Raw genomic sequence first — 22,027 nt, 5'->3', positions numbered from 1 at the left:
TGAACATAGGACATGTGCAGCGCAGTACAGACCCTTCATCCCTTGATGTTGCGCCAACCCGTGGAACCAATCGGAAGCCCATCTAACCTACACTATTCCATTATCAACTGTATGCTGTACCTGCATGCTTACCTTCATTGACTGGTGTACAAGAACACCCAGATCTCTTTGTACTGCCCCTTTACCTAAATTGATTCCATTTAGGTAGTAATCTGCCTTCCTGTTCTTGCTACCAAAGTGGATAACCATACATTCATCCACATTAAACTGCATCTGCCATGCATCTGACCATTCACCTAACCAGTCCAGGTCACCCTGCAATCTCCTAACATCCTCCTCACATTTCACCCTGCCACCCAGCTTAGTATTTGCTAATGTTATTACTAATACCATCTTCTACATCATTAACATATATTGTAAAAAGATGCGGTCCCACTGGTCACTGCCTGCCATTCCGAAATGGAGCAGTTTATCACTACCCTTTGTTTCCTCTCAGCCAAACAACTTTCAATCCAAGTTAGTACTTTGCCCCCAATACCATGCACCCTAATTTTACTCACTAACCTCTTTTGTGGGACTTTACCAAAAGCTTTCTGAAAGTCCAGGTACACTACATCTACTGGATCTCCCTCTTCAATCTTCAGAGTTACATCCTCAAACAATTCCAGAAGATTAGTCAAGCATGATTTCCCCTTCATAAATCCATGCTAACTCTGACCTATCCGGTTACTACTATCCAGATGTGTCGTAATTTCATCCTTTATAATAGACTCCAGCATCTTTCCCACCACTGAGGTCAGACTATAATTTCCTGCTTTCTCTCTCCCACCTTTCTTAAATAGTGGTACAACATTAGCCACCTTCCAATCCGCAGGAACTGATCCCGAATCTATTAGACTAGATGGGATTATGGTTCATAAGGAGGTGTTAGCAATTCTGGAAAGTGTGAAAATAGATAAGTCCCTTGGGCTGGATGGGATTTATCCTAGTATTCTCTGGGAAGCCAGAGTGGAGATTGCAGAGCCTTTGGCTTTGATCTTTATGTCGTCATTGTCTACAGGAAAAGTGCCAGAATGTTATCCCCTTGTTCACGAAGGGGAGTAGAGACAACCCTGGTAATTATAAACCAGTGAGCCTTACTTCTGTGGACCCGGGGAGAAGGTGAGGAGCAAGTGATTTAGAATATTCCTGAGAATTTTTTTTTCTCTCCTCAAAGATGCTAGACACATGGACTATACATACAGTGTGGTGGAGGCAGGTACTCTTGCAACATTTAAGAAACATCTGGATGAGTAGTTAAAATGCCAAGGACATAGTAAGCTATGGACCAAGTGCAAGTAAACAGGATTAGTGTAGCTTGGTGTTTGTTGACTGGCCTAGACATGATGGGCCAAAGAACGCAATTCTATGCTGTATGTAGAAGCATAAAATATAAAGCAAGGGTGACTGTGGTGCAGTGGTAGCATCCCTAAAAAAATATAAAAGCAGGGAAGTGACGGGACACTTTCCTTACCATCACAGCATAACAAATAAAACAGGTTTGTTCCCCTAATGTTTAGCTGGAGGAAATTCAGTTTCATTCATTAATAGGTGCAAGTAAAATATTGCAAAATACAGGATGATTGCCTTCCAAAACTTTGAGGACAGGTACATAATAGGGTTAGAGACAAAATAAAGCTCCCTGTATATTGTACCCGTCAAACACTCCAAGGATGGGGTTAGATAGGCTGTCTAACGTACAGTATTAGATACAGATTAAGGCACTCTCTGCATCAAATCATTAAGACACCTCATTGCCACCTTTCCTATAGCACGGTGGCACAGTGGTTAGCACTGCTGCCTCGCAGCGCCAGAGACCCGGGTTCGATTCCCGCCTCAGGCGACTGACTGTGTGGAGTTTGCACATTCTCCCCGTGTCTGCGTGGGTTTCCTCCGGGTGCTCCGGTTTCCTCCCACACTCCAAAGATGTGCAAGTCAGGTGAATTGGCCATGCTAAATTGCCCGTAGTGTTAGGTAAAGGGGTAAATGTAGGGGTATGGGTGGGTTACGCTTCGGCGGGTCGGTGTGGACTTGTTGGGCCGAAGGGCCTGTTTCCACACTGTAAGTAATCTAATCTAATCTAATCTAAACTGTATGCCTATCCAATGACCATTTAAATGCCCTTAAAGTTGGTGAGTCTACTACTGTTGCAGGCAGGGCGTTCTACACCCCTTCTACTCTGTGATTAAAAAAACTACCTCTGACATCTGTTCTATATCTATCACCCCTCAATTTAAAGTATGTCCCCTCGTGCTAGCCATCGCCATTCGAGGGAAAAGGCTCTCACTGCCCACCCTATCTAACCCTTTGATTATCTTATATGTCTCAATTAAGTCACCTCTCAACCTTTTTCTCTCTAATAAAAACAGCTTCAAGTCCCTCATCCTTTCCTCGTAAGACCTTCCCTTCATACTAGGCAACATGCTAGTAAATCTCCTCTGAACCCTTTGCAAAGCTTCCACATCCTTCCTGTAATGTGGTGACCAGAACTGTATGCAATACTCCAAGCGTGGTCGCACCAGTTTTGTGCAGCTGCAGCATGATCTCATGGTTCTGAAACTCAGATAGTGGTTCAGATAGAGACTGTCCAGACAGTACAGTTCACTCCTGTCCTAATAATGATGTCAGTGCTGTAGTAAATTAAAGCCCTTTTTCCCACACCACCCTCAGGCTTTCTATAGCTATATCAGGAATAAAAGAATGAGTAGAATGAGATTAGGGCCAAACAAACATAGTAGTGCGAAGTTGTGCGTGGAGTCAAAGGAGATAAGGAAACACTAAATGAATACTTTTCATCACTATTCACGCTAGATAGGAAGATGATAAGTGTTTTCTTTTGTGTTTCATTTTTTCAGCGGTCTATTTGGGAATTTAGAATAGTGGGAATGGAGATTAGGGCAGTTGAATGTTCCTCCTGCAACATGTGGGAGGTAAGGATCACCTCTAGTGTCCCTGCTGACTTCATTTGTGGGAAGTGCACCCAACTCCAGCGCCTTGAGAACCGTGTTAGGGAACTGAAGCTAGAGCTCGATGGACTTCGAGGCAGAGGGAGGTAGTTACTCCACAGCCACATGAAGAAGGTAGATGGGTTACCATCAGGGGTAGGAAAGGCAACCGGCAGGCAGTGCAGGGATCTTCAGTGGTGGTTCCCCTCAAACAACAAGTATACCATTCTGGATACAATTGGAGGGGAGGGGGGACAGCTTCCCAACTGTGAACATGGGGCACAGGTCTCTGGCAAGTGAAGGGGTCCTCGGAAGGTGGGCTGGAGTCCTGATTGTAAAAGTACTCTCGGAGGCGGAGGCAGTGGAAGAAGTGTTCTACATCATGACGCGTATTAAATTCATTGATGCGTGGTCAGAGGGGGATAAAGGTAAGGCCTTTGCTGAGGACTGATCGTTCGTCCTCAGTGAGGGGGAGGTCTGGGGAGATGGTGAAAACCCGGCAGGGCTGAGAGCTAGGACCTGGTGTAGGTATGGAGCTGGAAGTGGGGGCGGAGACTGTAACTGGAGTGGGCCTGCTGCTTTTGTTGGAGTCTGATTGTTAATTTTTGTGTTGCTTACTTGTTAATTGAGGACGATTCTAATGCAACTTCATTCATTCCAAACTTGATTGAAATCACACAAACACGTCATGTCTTAAAATGAACAGAAGAAAAATTTGGTCTGGATTCAAAACCATGCTTAAAGTGAGGTGACCACCTATCTGATGGATCACAGTCTGTGAAATTTACAGGCAGATACTGTTGCTATTCTACAAATTTCAGCATTTCCTGTACAATAATATAGAGCATTTAAAAAAAGAGGCATCATGAATGCAAGTTTTGAAGTTTCCAAAACTTTAATATAAAGTGATATATAAAGTATATACATCATATACTCATTGCTGTACACATTGCAACATGGTGAACTTGACCCGGCCCGAAAGCAGCATTGTGAATCTACACATACCTTTCGCTGAGTTGGTTGATGAAAAAATTGTTGTAACATTTAAACTACACTACAAAGGAGTGACAGAAGTAAAGATTGATTTTAATACATTGATAGTTACCAAAACATTATTAAAACACCTGAACTTAGTTTCACTGCAAATAAATAATTAGAATGGCCTTTTTTAAGCATCTCATGTAACAAAATTAATTTGAGCTTAAACTTGAGGATATTTTATGAGAAAGCATATTTATGATATTCTTACTTATTGTGAAAATGAAACATAATTTAGGGATCAGAAGAAAAATGTTATTTCATTAATTAAATACACCAGTACAATCAGTGGTCAATAATAAGTACACCATTTGGCTGAGAATGGGCCTCAAATGTTTTAATGATACATTTCTTCACAATCTGATCTTTGAAAAGAAACAATGATGAAAGGAATGAACACATCAGAATCAATCAGGCTGAAATGCCTAATCGAAATATTCAATCTTCTAGGCTATCCATCCACTCTGTGTATATAATTGAGGGATGTTCCCTGGTATTGACAGTGCCTCAGTACAGGAGCATCTGATTCTATTCCCAATTAATGTGAGCAGATGTACTTTCACTTTTCTCTCAGATTCATTCAGGAAACATTTTTACAGACTTAAAGAAATTCCAGAGCAATGCCTTGGTCATATTCTCCAGATTCAATGGGAGGACCATCACACAAAACTGCATGTCCTTTTTGAAGCCAAGTCCACAACTACTCAGGCAAGTTCTTGCAAAAATATCCATGGAGTAATGGACATTGTCCCCAAGTTGAAAAACATCTTCCCTACCAGGTCCTGTTTTCTCTCGACTCATCTGATCAGATGAGGCAACGGACAAGGGTCTTTTCCATAGGATGGGGGAGATCAAAACTAGGGGGGTATATTTTTTAAGGAGAGGAGAGGAACTTAAAAAGACATGAGGGGGAACGTATTCTTAACAGAGAGAGTGGTTTGCGTGTGGAATGAACTGCTAGAAGGTGGTGGGTGCAGATAAAGTTACAACATGTAAAAGACATTTGGATAAGTTCATGAAAAGGAAAGCTTTGGAGGGATATGCACCTAGCGCAAGCAAGTTGGACTAGTTTAGTTTGGGAACATGGTCAGCATGTTACGGCAGGATCAAAAAAAAGCTTCAAAAACTCTCTGAACATTCTCGAACCGTGGCAGTATTGACATCAGTGACCAAGAGGAGCTTGCTATCAATCATTCAAGCTGACAATAGCTTGTGTATCAAGCTGCATCAGACTTTGAATCCCAGCAACCTAATAATGAGTCCCAGGAGCTGCAGAGAAGAAAGCAAACCTTGCATTCCAGATTCCATACTTTGTATGACATTCTGCCTCATGAACACAAAGATTTGCAGATCCATAATCTGCCTGTTCAGTCAAATGAAACATTGCAGAAATCTGTGACCCTGATTAGATCTCATCCTCAATTCAAGAGACCCCAGTCATACTTCCTGACAACAATACCAGCTCTATCTCAGTGTCCCGGATATGAGACACTGTTGCTACGCCAGCTTTATTCCAATATCCAGGACATAAGACATTGTAAAATACCTGATGTAGTGTTTTTGCCCTGGAAGCTATTTTCCAGCTTCTAGAACAAAAACACTAATCATCAACTATTTTCCCATGCCTCTTACCTGTATGTTTTAGAACAAGTTTCACTTAATATTTTAGACTGTAGTTTGAGAGTTAAATACAGCTTTAAATAATCAGAGCTCACACTTACAATAAATGACTCACATGTAGACAGTCTCCAGTTTTGCATTTTGTCCGATAATAAAAAAGTATTTTATGCCTTAAATTCATTTTAAAAAGAGTTCTGATTGCAACATTTTTTCAGAACATGAGGCACTTTATCTGAAGCAGTGACTTACATTCAAATGAGAAAAAAACATTACTGCAAGCTAAAATCTCAGTTAAATTAGTTGCATTAATGTCAGTATAAACGTAGGCAAATATGCTACAAATTTCATATAAACATTTTACGTGAATGAACAATGAATAGGCATCTAAAAATTAGTGTATCAAATGTCTAGTTTTCCAAATGATTAAATTAAGCAATTAAGCATTCGAGAAAACACCAGCAATAGATAGATGTAAACTGAATCCCTAATAAATGCATTAGGTTAAATGTGTTGTTTAATTTAATAAATATGCTAGCGAATCCAGCAAATTCATGAGTAAGAATTAGCCTGCAAGACATATTTAGTGATTGCAGAATAGAGAATGATTTTCAGCTCCTTAAGCCAATTTTATACAGGCTGAACAGAGAGGAAAAAAAAATCATAATTGGGACTGTTCAACTAAAAATTACTAAACAGATCAGTAGCACTCATCTGAGTTCTCATACCAGCTGCATTTCTCCAAGACTAGAATCAGAAAAAAAAATTGAAATGCTTCTAGTGAAATTCTTTTAAAATCATATTTTAATAGCACTGAACTTCCATGCCAGCAGTCCCTGTCTTATGCATTGCTTTAGGTGTAAATTTTGTTCCAGTTTTATTTCACTCCAAAAAAAAAACCATTCTTAGCATTCAATCTGCAAATTTATACTGACTTTGAAATCTTTAATGTTAAGGTTTTTTATCATTTTAAGTGATTAAAACTAGTTTCAGTATTTGAAGCATGATATATTTCAAGCTAGTAATTGGGCCCATTTTAGAACAAAATACTATTTTCAATAATGAACTTCAGGGTTATTCAAACACAGAAAATGTAGGGGAAACTCAGATGTCTGGCAGCATCCGAAGAGACAGAAATAGAGTAAACGTTCAAGTCTGGAATGAATTCTTCAGAACCAACTCAAAAAGCTAGACTCAAAACTTTAACTCTTTCTCTCGCCACAGATGCTGCCAGACATACTGAGTATTGTCAGCATTGCATTTATCACAAATTTCCAGCATTCGAGGCATTTTGCCTTTATTCACAGTTATTGATTCTGACAGGATTCCTTTTTAAATTATTGATGTAAAAACAATGGTACATTTATCCCTGCTAATTTTTACAGAAACGAGAAGTTGATCTTTAAATTTATAAACAGATTAATGTTACATTTAGGTGGGAGGTCTCTTTACACTGCCTCCCATCAAATACTCCCAAGTCAGGTACAGCGTGGGGTTAGATACAGAGTAAAGGTCCCTTTCCGCTGCCTCCATCAACTACTCCCAGGGCAGGTTCAAAACTGGGTGAAGATAGAGTAATGCACATCGTGCTCTAACAATACGCCTCAAGTTAAAATTCGAAAGATTCATAGCAGCCTTGGTTTATGTTTAGTTTACACACAAATCATGTCACTATTTATAATGATGTGGAAGTGCGAGTGTTGGACTGGGGTGGACAAAGTTAAAAATAACACAACACCAGGTTATAGACCTACAGGTCTATCTGGAAGCACTAGCTTTCGTAGCCTGATGAAGGAGCAGTGCTCCGAAAGCTAGTGCTTCCAAATAAACCTGTTAGACTATAACCTGATGTTGTGTGCTTTTTACTATTTATAATGTCACAGTTGCCAAAATGTTTTGAAAGGTACAGTAAGAATACATTAAAATGAAACCTCAATAAACATTAATGCCATCAATTAATTAATTAATATTTGCCTGTCAGAGCAAGTATGGGTTAGAAACATCATTATGAAATAGTTTTAAACGGTTGAATGTTTTTCATCAGAACAGACAGGCAACATATACCTTCAATGCTCTGTTAGTGAGCTTTGTAAAGTCTCAAAAGAGATGACCTGGTTTTGAAATTGAATACTTTGTTGCTGTTGAGAATCATAGCCCATTAAGAAACCATGCTGCAAAGTAGCATTCGTTTTGTCCCACAGGTAAATTTATAATAAATAAAGCATGTTTATCATGGTTTGACTAGAAATGATGGAGAACAGGGAGGCAGGGCCAAAGGAAACAGCCTGGACAAGTCATAAAAGAATGGAACAGGCCAACAGCTGCCTTGCCCTTTCTCAGTGTGGATTTTTCAGCTGTTACAGTATTTTCAATTTAGTAATTGCTGAGATTTTTCATACCGATCAGATCTCCAACCTGTGACCATGCTGTGTCACAATTACAGCTGCTGGTTATGACCTTTGAAAGTTGAGGATTCACAGTTCTTGGGCATTGTATAAAACATAAAAACAGACTGACTGACAGATTTAATAACTTAAAAAAAGGTAACAAAAGCCTGACTGGTGCTAAAAGAAAAATGTTTTGCAGCATCCAACAGTCCTGTACATTTTGCATTTGCAAACAATGGACAACTTTGATTAGGGAATGTTCGATATCAGTGCAAAGAGGAGAGTGGAGACCATAAAATTCACAATCACTGCAATCTCATCTTTTTGTTCATCTTTCAGATCTTTGTGCCACTCCAACATTTTATGTAGCCCATTTTCATACCGAAGTTTGGAGTAGGAAAAGATTTCACGTGTTCTGTTAACTCTGAAAGACAGAGCACTATCCTGTGTCATACGGGGAGGCCCCCAAATCGCAGCTTCTTTTTAACAGGCTTTAAATTCATCAGTCTCCTCAGGTCCTCGTCACCTTCAGATTCATCCATCTCATCATCTGCTGAAATGAGGATCTATAAACCAGTTTAAATGGTGAAAACTGGAAATTACAAGCAATACCTGCACAATGCATATATTATTAAAAACCAGCTTTCTACATTTTCTATTTGTATTCCACAGAGTTTAATAAATATTATTTTAAATATCTTAAGAACATAAAGTAGGATCACGAATAGGTGTATGGTCCCTCGACTCTGATCAACCATTCAACAAATTTACAACTGATTTGATATCGCCACCATTTTTCCAACCAATCCCCATCATCTCTGATTAACTTGGGTCCAGAAATCTACCCATTCTTAACTCAAAATCTAGTCAAAGCATAAAATCACACAACACCAAATTATAGTCCAACAGATTTATTTGGAATCACTAGCTTTCAGAGCACAGTTAGTGCTTCCAAATAAACCTGTTGGACTACAGCTCCTCCAAATCATAGTCAAAGCATGAGTGCCTACAACACCCTATGATTGAAAAATCCAAAGCTTCACAACCCTCAGAGACAACATTTCTCATTACAGTCCAAAATGGACAATCCTCTTATCCTGAGACTATGTCCCAGAGATCCAGACCATACATCCAGAGGAGGCCCTTGGCCCATGAAACCAGCACTGACACAAAAAAATCCATCAGCTACCTATACTTGTCCCTCTTGCCAGCACCTGGCCCATAGCGTTGAAGGTTATGTCATTTCAAGTGCTCATCCACATTTTTTTTTAAAAAAGGCAGTGCATTTCACATTCCCACCATCCTCTGGGTTAAAATTAATTTCCTCAAAACCCTTCACCTTAAAATTATGCACCTTGTTACCAACCCTTCAACTAAGGGAAACAACTGTTTCCTATCAATCTTCCCCAATTGGGCAGGACTGACAAGGCAAGGGAGTACACAATGAGCGGTAGGACCCTGGGAAGCATCAAAGTTCAGAGGGACTTTGGTGTGTATGTATACCAGTCCCTAAGGTATCACGACAATTAGATAAAGCGCTTAAGAAGGTATATGGTATAGCAGCTGGAATATTGTGTGCAGGGTGGGTGGACAGACAAGAGCTTTCCTCTTGGTGGGAGGGGAATCAATGACTGGGGACACAAATTTAGGAGGGGTAAGGAAGAGTTTCACCCAGCAACAGGTGGGAATTTGGAATTCACTGGCTATAATGGTGGTAGAGGCAAAAACCCTCAGAATGCCAAGGCATACAAGACTAAGGGCTAAGTGCTAGGAAAAGGGATTACAGTAGTTAGGTTTTTTTCCCCCACTGGTGCAGATTCAATGGGCCAAAGGGCTGTTTCCAGTACTGTACACTTCCTTACCCAATAACATGGGGAAAGCATAAGCAAATTGGACAGTGGCAAACTGTGACACACTCCGATATCCGTATATGAAATTAGGCAACAATTATTTTCAGAGATTCACAAATCAATGGTATTGTACAAACATAAGTTTCCACCTTTCCCTTCAGGACCCTTTCCCTGGCCAGATGCTAATGTCCCACATGGGAAGAACTCCATACTTAAATAGAATATTAAATAAGCATGAGGAGAAAGTGAGGTCTGCAGATGCTGGAGATCAGAGCTGAAAATGTGTTGCTGGAAGAGCGCAGCAGGTCAGGCAGCATCCAGGGAACAGGAGAATCGACGTTTCGGGCATAAGCCCTTCTTCAGGAATGAGGAAAGTTTGTCCAGCAGGCTTAGATAAAAGGTAGGGAGGAGGGACTTGGGGGAGGGGCGTCGGAAATGTGATAGGTGGAAAGAGGTCAAGGTGAGGGTGATAGGTCAGACTGGGGTGGGGGCGGAGAGGTCAGGAAGAAGATTGCAGGTTAGGAAGGCGGTGCAGAATTCGATGGATTTGACTGAGACAAGGTGGGGGGAGGGGAAATGAGGAAACTGGTGAAATCCGAGTTCATCCCTTGTGGTTGGAGGGTTCCTAGGCGGAAGATGAGGCGCTCTTCCTCCAACCGTCGTGTTGTTGTGGTCTGGTGATGGAGGAGTCCAAAGACCTGCATATCCTTGGTGGAGTGGGAGGGGGAGTTAAAGTGTTGAGCCACAGGATGGTTGGGTTGGTTGGTCCGGGTGTCCCAGAGGTGTTCTCTGAAACGCTCCGCAAGTAGGCGGCCTGTCTCCCCAATATAAAGGAGGCCATATCGGGTGCAGAGGATGCAATCACCTTTTCTTGATCAACTCCAGGTCTATTTGAGTCATAAAGTGACCTGAATTTTTAACTCTGACAATCCAGAGAGATTGGAGACCAGCACTTACCTCAGACTCAGACTCCTCGTGTGATGCTGCTCTTCTGTATCTGACCCTGTTGCTGTTTCTAGATTCGTCTTCTGCAACCTCTCCTTCCAGTTTAGCTTTAGTTTTGCCTTTTCTCATTAGAAAATTATCTACTACCCAAAACATTAATGCCTGTGAGAAATGAAAAAGCAGAACATGGAGTAGAGTTTAGTGATAATGTATGAACAGTAACGAGGTCATTTAGCCATTAGGGCGTTGTCCCACTTAACTCTATCATGGCTGAGCTGTGATCTAACTCCATACCCCTGCTTTACCCCACAACTCCATACCCCTGCTTTACCCCACAATTATGGTTAACAAAGTCTGTCATTTCAGTTTTAGAATTAGCAATCAACCTGACGAGTAACCCATCTCCTGACTCCACCATGCCTGCACACAAGGTACAAAACACAAGTCAGATGTGAGAATGAATACATCCCACTTGGCTGGATGAGGGGAGCTCCAACAACACTCAAGGGTTGACAACATCCAGTACAAAAAGTATTGATTTATACCCCATCCAGCACCCTCAACCGTCACTCCCTTCACCACTGTCGGACAGTGGCAGCAGTGTGCAATAATGCACTGCTGCATGTCATCAAGGCTTCTCTAGTAGCATCTTCCAAACCAATGACTTATACCATCTAGAAATACAAAAGCAACAGATACATGGGAATATCATCATTTGCAAATTCCCCTCCAAACATTCACCATCCTATCATGGAACTATACCAGTGTTCCCTCACTGGCAGTGAACATAGTGCTGGAACTAGGCAAAAGCGAGAACTGCAGATGGAGATTAGAGTCGAGAGTGTGGTGCTAGAAAAGCACAGCAGGTCAGGCAGCATCCGAGGAGCAGGAGAATCATTGTTTCTGAAGGGCTTTTGCCCAAAACATTGATTCACAATCCTGGAACTCCCTCCCTAACAGCATTGTGTGGGTGCCTACATCCCAAGATTCAAGGACAAACTCACTCCACCTTCTGCGAAGTAGTTCAAGTTGGCAATTAATGCTGACCTAGTCATTGACAGCACAAACAAATTTAACATCCTGTGTGTATACAAATGATTCTCAATTTTACTATTGAATGGTCAAGCTCTAAGTTTTAAGATTGCCAGTCAGACCTCAACTCTCAAACTCGGAAAAATATTTTCTCCAATTCCGGTCTCAATGCCTTGAAAACTTTCATTAAATCAGCACTCAGTCTTCTCTAGATATATAATCTAGTTTATGTAACATGTCTTAGTAACTTAACTATTAGTCATGGTAGTATTCTGGTAAATCAAGCCTGTCAGTCCTTCCAATGAACATTCATCTTGCTGAAGCTATAATGCCCAGAACTGTTCACACTCAAGATACACAAAATGTCATTCAATCTTGCTATAGCACAACTTCTTACATATAATGGCATGCATTCCATTAGCCTCTTCTCTACCTGTTTATAACATCTTAATGATCATGCGTGTGTCCCTGTCCTAACCACCCCAAATTGTTTAGGATCCCAATATACAGCCAAACAATTGCAGATGTTGGAAATCCAAAATTAGAACAGAAAATGCTCGAAATGTTTAGCAGGTCAGGTAGCAATGATTTTTAATTCCTTCATAGGATGCGGTCATTGTTGACTAGGCCAACAGATATTTAATATCTCTTGGTGCCCTTGTGGTGAGCTATCTTACAGCTGGACTGTGCAAAAGATAGGCACACCTACAAGGCCATTAGGAAGGGAATTTCAGGATTCGGATCCAGGAACATTGATATATTTCCAGGTAGTAGTCATCTCAGGCTCAGAGGGGAACTTGTGAGTACTGTGTGTCATGCTTCTGCAGCTCTTGTCCTTCTAATTGGTAGAAGTTGCAGGTTTTCCATTATACTCCTGACTTGTGCCTTCTGGACAGGCGTTGGGGAAACAAGAGTTAAGTTTCTCACCTCAAAATTCCTAGCTGTTGACCTTCTCTTGTGGGAACAGTATTTATATGCTCAATTTCTGCTCCGGGAAGCGAGAAAGGAGGTTGCTAAGCCACTGACGAGGATATTTGCCTCCTCACTCTCCACAGGAGTCGTACCGGAGGATTGAAAGGAGGCGAATGTCGTTCCTCTTTTCAGAAGGGTAATAGGGAAATCCCTGGAAATTACAGACCAGTCAGTCTTATGTCTATGGTCAGCAAGGTTTTGGAAAGAATTCTGAGGGATAGGATTTATGACTATTTGGCAAAGCATAGTGTGATTAAAGGTCAGGAAGTATGGAATACAGGGAGATTTGGCTATCTGGATTCAGAATTGGTTGGCTGACAGAAGGCACAGAGTGGTTGTAGATGGAAAGCATTCTGCCTGGAGGTCAGTGTTGAGTGGGGTCCCGCAGGGCTCGGTTCTTGGGCCTCTGCTCTTTGTAGTTTTTATAAATGATTTGGATGAGGAGGTTATGTGGTGGGTTAGTAAATTTGCAGGTGACACAAAGGTTGGAGGTGTCGTCGATAGTATAGAGGGCTACTGCAGGCTGCAGCGCGACATAGACAGGATGCAGAGCTGGGCTGAGAAATGGCAGATGGAGTTTAACCTGGATAAATGCAAAGTGATGCATTTTGGAAGGTCGAACTCGAATGTTGAATATAGGATTAAAGACAGGAGTCTTGGCAGTGTGGAGGAACAGAGGGATCTGGGCGTGCAAGTACATAGATCCCTTAAAATTGCCACCCATGTGGATAGGGTTGTTAAGAAAGCATATAGTGTTTTGGCTTTCATTAACAGGGTGATGAAGTTTAAGAGCCGCGAGGTTTTGCTACAGCTCTACAAGTCCATGGTGAGACCACACTTGGAATATTGTGTCCAGCTCTGGACGCCCTACTATGGGAAAGATACAGAGGCTTTGGAGAGGGTGCAAAGAAGGTTTTCCAGGATGTTGCCTGGACTGGATGGCTTGCCTTATGAAGAAAGGTTGAATAAGCTCAGACCTTTCTCTCTGGAGAGAAGGAAGAAAGAGAGGAGACATGATCGAGATGTACAAAATAATGAGTGGAATAGATAGAACCAATAGCCAGAGACTTTTCCCCAGGGCAGGATTGACTGGTACAAGGAGTCATAGTTTGAAGATATTAGGAGGAAGGTATAAAGGAGACGTCAGAGGTAGGTTCTTTACACGGAGAGTTGTGAATGCATGGAATGCATTGCCAGCTGTAGTGGTGGAAGCAGAGTCATTGGGGACATTTAAGCGACTGCAAGACATGCACATTGATAGCAGTGAGTTGAGGGGTGCGTAGATTAAGTTACTATATTTTACATTAGGATTAAACCTCGACACAACATCATGGGCCAAAGGGCCTGTTCTGTGCTGTACTTTTCTATGTTCTCGTCAATGGCAAACTCTAGGATGTTGATAGTGGGAGATTCAGCAATAGCAATAACACTGAAAGTCAAGGGGTGATGGCTAAATTCTGTCTTGATGGAGATGCCCATTGTCTGGTATCTATGTGGCACAAATACTACTCATTACACATCAGCCCAAACCGGATTGTTGTCTAAATGATGCTGCATACCAACATGGATACATGGTGACTGCAAAGACTACGAAATTTATTTTCTTTCATTTGGATTGTGGCCTAAAATGGGAAAAGAGTTCTTTCCACAGCTTTTTCTCCAACCAAGGACTTTGGAAAAGGTTTCTGCACTTTTAAAAAAACAAGTTAGTGGGACATATTGTGAGTTACGTTTACTCTATCACTATGTTCAAGCAGTAGAGGAAGAGGTCTAAAATGGCACAGAGTCGGGACGTTCAAAGTTAGCGCTGCCCAGCAATAGATCATCAATTGGTTTGTACGATTGGGATTAGTCGTGGATGCCAGAAGTCACCAGCATCTCAAAACTTAAGACTCTTTATCTGAATGCACACGGTAATTCTGAACAGATACACAGGTTGTTGGCATAAGTAGCACTAAACAAATGTGACTTAATAGCTAATACACAGCTGTGATTGCAGGGTGACCAGAAATGCGAACAATATTGTTATACCTCACTGGCATAGCGCAGTGGAAACCAATCCCTGTTATTGTGGAAGTCATTACAAAAGTTAAAGTTTTTAAAAAGTACACAAAATTCTCCAATTTATCTGTATTTTAGAATGTTGAGAGAAAGCACAGACCAAGTTTCTATATTAAACATGAATTACTATTTCTTACAAGCATTTAGAGTCTAGCTACTGGTGAGCAATTTGAATTGCCAACATATAAGTCTGCTCGTTAAAACTCTAATCCCCTTATGAATTTCTCCTTAAACACACAATTATACACCCACAGATGTGAACAGGAAAATTAATGGGTGTGATGGACAGAAGGAAAACCACTCATTAATCTCTGTTCATAGGATCTGCTGAGATTGTTGCTGTGCTGGTCAGAATGCTGCTTCTTGGTCTCCCTTCTCCAGATGCCTTCATGGTTTTCATGAAGCACAGCATGGCTGGTTCAATGATTTTAAAAAAGCCTTTGGCTTATTAATTAAAAATAAAAACTACAGTAATTGCTGAAGGTAAGATAAAATGGTTTTCTTTAAGCAACTCTTACTGCAGAGAACAGTGAGCTGTTAAGTGATCAGTTGACTTTTCATTTTCTTGTTCATAACCAAAGTTGTTCAGTTACCCAAGAACCCAATTGGCCAGCAGAAGGGATCTAGTAAAGTGTGATAAGGTAGGACTGATCAGAGATCTCATAATTAAGGATCCTCACAGGGGTAGCCATCACAACATGATAGAAGCTCAAATTCAGTTTGAGTGTAACACGGGTCTCAAACCAGTATCCTCAACTTAAATAAGGGCAATCACAAAGGTACAAGGCAAGTGTACAATCACAAAGGTACAAGGCACCTTCTCAAGGGCAACTAAGGACAGACAATAAATGCTGGCCCAGCCAATGATGCCCACATCCCAGAAATGAACAGAAAAAACAACAAGCTGGATAAACTGCTCATTGAAGCAAAGAATATGGCTGATGTACTAAATTAATACTTTGCTTCGGTCTTTACCAATTCTTGTACTCAATACCCCGCCCAATGAAGGAAAGCATGCCGTATGACTTCTTGACCACTCTATCAACTTGCGTTGCCACCTTCAGGATACAATGGACTTGAACTCCCAGATCTCTCCGTACATCAATTTTCCCCACCGCTTTTCCATTTACCATATAGTTCACTCTTGAATTGCATCCTCCAAAATGCACCACCTTGCATTTGCCCGGATTGAACTCCATCTGTCATTTATCGGCCCAACTCTCCAATCTATCTATATTCTGCTGCATTCTTGCATTCACTCCACCAATATTAGCGTCATCTCCAAACTTGCTAATCAGACCATCTATACTTTACTCCAGATCACTTATGTATATAAAAAAAAACAGTGGTGCCAGCACGGGTCCCTGTGGAACACCACTGGTCACAGTTCTCCATTTTGAGAAACTCCCTTCCACTATTACTCTCGGTCTCCTGTTGCCCAGTCATCTCTCTAACCACCTAGTTTGTACAAGTTGGACCCCATGCGACTTCACTTTCTCCATCAGCTTATCATGGGGAACCTTATCAAACACCTTATCCAAGTCCATGTATATGACATCTACAGCCCTTCCCTCATCAAACACTTCCTCAAAGAATTCTATTAAATTGGTAAGACATGACCGCCTGTCACTGATAAGTCCATTTTCTTCCAAATGTAAATAGGTCCTTTCCCTCAATTATCTTCTCCAGCAGCTTCCCTATCACTGACGTCAGACTCACCAGTCTATAAGGGTAGGTCATGTCTGACAAATTGGAGTTATCTGACGAGGTGACTCAGGCAGTAGATGAGGGCAGTACTGTTGATGTTGGATAGTTCAGAAAGCATTTGATATGGTGCCACATGGCAGGTTGGGTCCTTGGCAGTATGGATTAGAAGTTGACTAAAAGATAGAAAAAAAGATGGTTGGCATAGATGGCCATTCTTCACATTGGAGGCGATTTGAAAGTGGTGTTCCTAGGGATCAATGTTGGGACCTTTGCCTTTCCTGATTTGTATAAATGATTTAGAGGACAAAATCTCCAGATTTGCAGATGATACCAGGCTAGGGAGATATAGTGAATTGTGAGGATGATACTGAGCAACTTTAGAGGGACACTGACAAATTGGCCAAATGGGCAGACACTTGACAGATGAATTTCGATGTAGAGAAATGAAAGATAATACAATGTGGTAGAAGAAGCTCAGAGACAATACAGGTTTAGTGGTTCAACTTTGAGCAAAGCACAGGAGCAGAGGGACCTCAGGGTTCACGTGCATAATTCTCTGAAGGTGACCAGGCATGTTGAAACAGTTGATAGGAAGCCTTATAAGATCCTTGGGTCTACAAATAAAAGTATAGAGTATAGGGTGTAGGTTTGCTTGCTGAGCTGGAGGTTTGCTATCCAGACATTTCATTACCTGGCTAGGTAACATCATCAGTGGCGACCTCCAAGTGAAGCGAATCTGTTGTCTCCTGCTTTCTATTTATGTTTGTTCTGGATGGGGTTCCTGGGGTTTATGGTGATGTCATTTCCTGTTCGTTTTCTGAGGGGTTGATAGATGGTATCTAGATCTATGTGTTTGTTTATGGTGTTGTGGTTGGAGTGCCAGACCTCTAGGAATTCTCTGGCATGTCTTTGCTTAGCCTGTCCCAGGATAGATGTGTTGTCCCAGTCGAATTGGTGGTTTTTTTCATCCTTGTGCAGGGCTACGAGGGAGAGAGGGTTGTGTCTTTTTGTGGCTAGCTAGTGTTCGTGTATCCTGGTGGCTAACTTTCTTCCTGTTTGTCCTACGTAGTGCTTATAGCAGTCAATGCATGGAATTTTGTAGATGACGTTGGTTTTGTCCATGGGTTGTACTGGGTCTTTTAAGTTTGTTAGTTTTTGTTTGACAGCGTTGGTGGGTTTGTGTGCTACTAGGATCCCGAGAGGTCTTAGTAATCTGGCTGTCATTGCTGAAACTTCTTTGATGTATGGTAAGGTGGTTAGAGTTTCTGGCTGTGTTTGGTTTGCTTGTCGTGGTTTGTTCTTGAGGAATCTGCGGACTGTATTTTTTGAGTATCCGTTCTTCTTGAACACGTTGCATAGGTGGTTCTCCTCTGTTTTCTGAAGTTTGTCTGTGCTGCAGTGTGTGGTGGCTCGTTGGAATAGTGTTCTGATACAGCTTCGTTTGTGTGTGTTGGGATGGTTGCTGGTGTAGTTAAGTATTTGGTCAGTGTTTGTCGGTTTTCTGTATACGCAGGTTTGTAGTTCTCCGTTGTCCTTTCTTTCGCCTGTGACGTCCAGGAATGTGAGTTTGTTGGTTTCTTCCTCCTTGGTGAACTTTATGCCTGGGAGGGTTTGTTGATGATGTTAAATGTCTCTTCTATCTTGTTTCGTATAGAGTATAGTATAAGAGTATAAAAGCAAAGAAGTGATGCAACACCTCTACAAATCATTGTTCAGACCACATTTGGAATATTGCATTCAGTTCCAGATGTTTTATTTAAGAAAGGATCTTAAAGCCCTGAAGAGATTTCAAAGGAAATTTACTAGAATGGATTATATACAAGGAAAGATTAGAGAGATTGGGCTTTTTCACCTTAATCATTTCTGCTATAAGAGATGAACCTCATTGAAGTGTTCAAAATTATGCACAATTTTGAGAGGGTAAGGAAGGATATTCTGTTTCCACGAGTTGGTATGTCAGTAACTAGAAGTCATAATTTCAAGATTGTCAGCAAGAGAACCAGAAGTGAGAGGAGAAGAAATGTCTTTATTCTGACAGATATTAGGATTTAGAATGTACCACCTGGAAAGTGGTGGAAGTGAATTCCATAGGAAGTTTCAAAAGAAAGCTGGATATATATTTGAAAGGGATGAAGTTAGAGGGCTATGGAGATAGGACTGGATAGTATGATTATTAAGGTAGCTCTTTTGGGAGCCAGTACAGACACAATGTGTCGAATAGCCTCCTTTTGTACTGTAAAATTCAATGAGATCAGTCAAGTTAGAGGGGGAGGAGCGTTAGTGGTAAGGGAGAATTATCACAGCTATACGGAGGGGAGATACCTTGGAGGACTCATCGGGCAAGGCCATATAGGTACAGCTCAGGAATGGGAAGGGTACAATCACTTTGACTGGCTTGTACTACAGACCTCCCAACAGCTGGCAAGAGATAGAGAAACAAATATGTAGACAAATTATTAAAAAAAAGTAAAAACAACAGGATTGCTATGGTGGTGATTTTAACATTCACAACATTGACTAAGGCTCCCTTAGTGCCAGGGGCTTGGATTTATTAGGAGGGTTTCTTGAAGCAATATTTAAATATGAAACTTTATTGCTGGAACTGCACAGCAGGTCAGGCAGCATCCAGGGAACAGGAGATTCGACGTTTCGGGCACAGGCCCTTCTTCAGGAATGAGCAGAGAGTGTTCAGCAGGAGAAGATAAAAGGTAGGGAGGAGGGACATGGAGGACCTGTGCCCGAAACGTCGAATCTCCTGTTCCCTGGATGCTGCCTGACCTGCTGTGCTGTTCCAGCAATAAAGTTTCAACTTTGATCTCCAGCATCTGCAGATCTCACTTTCTCCTCGAAGATTTCAACCTACTGCGAATCCTCTTACAAGGATGCCTTCCTTGAAGAAGCTCTCTGCCTCTCTCTACAAAGATTTCAGTGAGTCCCTCTCTCACTGACCTCTTTCCACCTATCACATTTCCAACTCCCCTCCTCCAAGTCCCTCCTCCCTACCTTTTATCTTCTCCTGCTGAACACTCTCTGCTCATTCCTGAAGAAGGGCCTGTGCCCGAAACGTCGAATCTCCTGTTCCCTGGATGCTGCCTGACCTGCTGTGCTGTTCCAGCAATAAAGTTTCAACTTTGATCTCCAGCATCTGCAGACCTCACTTTCTCCCCGCAATATTTAAATAGTCCAACTAGGGAAGGGGGTCATACTAGACCTGGTATTGGGAAATGAGCCCGATTGGATGATTGAAGTTTCAATCGGAAGCATTTCAGGAACAGTGACCATAATTCCGTAAGTTTTAAGTTACTTGTGGATAAAGATAAGAGTAGTCCTTGGGTGAAAGCAGTAAAATGAGGGAAGGCTAAATGCAGCAATATTAGGCAGGATCTACGGAATGTAAATTGAAAGCGGCTGTTTGATGGTAGATCCAAATATATCACGTGGGAACCTTCTAAAGGCCAGCTGATTAGAGTTCAGGGCCATGTTCCTGTGAAAATGAAGGATAAGGATGGCAAGATTTGAGAATCTTAGATAACTAATGAAATTGTGAGCTTTATGAAAACGAAAAGGAGGCATACATAAAGTTTAGGAAACTGAAAACAGACAGTGCCTTTGAAGAATATAAATAAAGCAGGAAAGTGCTTAAGTGTGTTAGGGGGGGCTAAAAGGGGCCATGAATGTCTTTAGCACACTGGATTAAGGAAAATCCCCAAGACATTTTATACGTCTATTAGGAGCAAGGAGGTGGGTAGAGAAATGGTAGGTCCACTCAAAGGCAAAAGAGGGAAATTATGCAAGGAACCGGAGGAAGAGAAGGTGAGGTCCTCAACGAATATTTTGCATCGATATACACAAAGGAGGAGAATGTGGTGGTTGGTGAGTTTGGAGAGGGTATGTTGATATTCTAAGGCTTGTCAATATTAAAAAAAAAGAGTGTCATTGGGTATTTTGAAAAGCATTAAGGTAGACAAGTCTCCAAGATTTGATGGGATCTATCCCAGAATACCAAGGCAGATGAGCGGGGAAATTGCTGGAGCCTCGTACGAAATTTTTGAATGTTTTTTTACTCACAGTAGAGGTCATAGGCAATTGGAGAAGAGCCAAAGTTGTTCTTTTGTTTAAAAAGGGCAAGAGGATTATCCAGGAATTACAAACCCTTCCCAGTCAGTGATAGGGAATTTTTTTTTCTTTATTCATTAATGGGATGAGGGCATCGCTGACTAGGTAGCATTTATTGTCCATCCCCAATTGTCTATTAGGCAGTGAAGAGTAAACCACATTGCTGTGGGTCTGCAGCCAGGTTAAGTAAAGGATGGCAGTTCCCTTCCATAAATAGCATTAGTGTACCAACTGGGTTTTTCCTGACAATCAACAATGGATTCATGGTCATCATTTGACTCTTAATTTCACATTTAAAAAAAAAATTGGATTCAAATTCCACGAACTGCCGTGGCAGGAATTGAACACGGCTGAAGCTTGATGGGCTGAAGGGCTTGTTCCTGCACTGTACTATTGTTTGTTCTTTGACAAATGCGTCATCAACGGTGCTATCAAATGCCACTTGCAAAGTAATAACCTGCTCCCTGACTGTCAAATTGGTTTCCAGCAAGACTACGCAACTCCTGACCTCATTAGTGGGCGGCACGGTGGCATAGTGGTTAGCACTGCTGCCTCACAGTGTCAGAGACCCGGGTTCAATTCCCGCCTCAGGCGACTGACTGTGTGGAGTTTGCACATTCTCCCCATGTCTGCGTGGGTTTCCTCCGGGTGCTCCGGTTTCCTCCCACAGTCCAAAAATGTGCAGGTTAGGTGAATTGGCCATGCTAAATTTCCTGTAGTGTTAGGTGAAGGGGTAAATGTAGGGGAATGGGTCTGGGTGACAATAGATAGACAATAGGTGCAGGAGTAGGTCATTCTGCCCTTCGAACCAGCACCACCATCAGCGGAAACATGCTTCCTGCCTCCAGAGTGTCCAAACCTTTAATAATCTTATGTCTCAATCAGATCCCCTCTCAGCCTTCTAAACTCAAGGGTATACAAGCCCAGTCGCTCCAATCTTTCAAATTAAGATAGTCCCGCCATTCCGGGAATTGACCTCGTGAACCTACGCTGCACTCCCTCAATAGCCAGAATGTCTTTCCTCAAATTTGGAGAGACTCCCTCCACTCCCTCCGTTCCAACCCCAACTTCACCATCAAACCAGCTGACAAGGGAGGCGCAGTAGTAGTTTGGCGCACTGACCTTTACACCGCTGAGGCCAAACGCCAGCTCGCAGATACCTCCTCCTACCATCCCCTTGACCATGACCCCACCCCCCACCACCAAACCATCATCTCCCAGACCATCCATAACCTCATCACCTCAGGGGACCTCCCATCCACCGCCTCCAACCTCATAGTCCCACAACCCCGCACCGCCCGTTTCTACCCCCTGCCCA

At 41.9% G+C, this 22,027-nt stretch overlaps 1 protein-coding gene across 1 annotated transcript in view; it reads right to left on the bottom strand.

Moving 5' to 3' along the window:
• Positions 1-7,434: 7,434 nt before the first annotated feature.
• Positions 7,435-22,027, bottom strand: part of stimate (STIM activating enhance) — a 145,554-nt gene continuing 130,961 nt past the window's right edge. The window contains exons 7-8 of the mRNA XM_043713119.1: positions 10,834-10,983; positions 7,435-8,592 (exon numbers count right to left, since the gene is read on the bottom strand). Coding sequence (XP_043569054.1) covers positions 8,476-8,592; positions 10,834-10,983 — 267 coding nt within the window. The 3' untranslated portion in view covers positions 7,435-8,475. The remainder of the gene's footprint in view (positions 8,593-10,833; positions 10,984-22,027) is intronic.

The sequence above is a fragment of the Chiloscyllium plagiosum genome, chromosome 22 (genome assembly GCF_004010195.1).
Source record: "Chiloscyllium plagiosum isolate BGI_BamShark_2017 chromosome 22, ASM401019v2, whole genome shotgun sequence".
Classification (NCBI taxonomy): Eukaryota; Metazoa; Chordata; class Chondrichthyes; order Orectolobiformes; family Hemiscylliidae; genus Chiloscyllium; species Chiloscyllium plagiosum.
The sequence above is the reverse complement of the archived record's forward strand: the minus strand, read 5'-3'. Positions and strand labels throughout refer to the sequence as shown.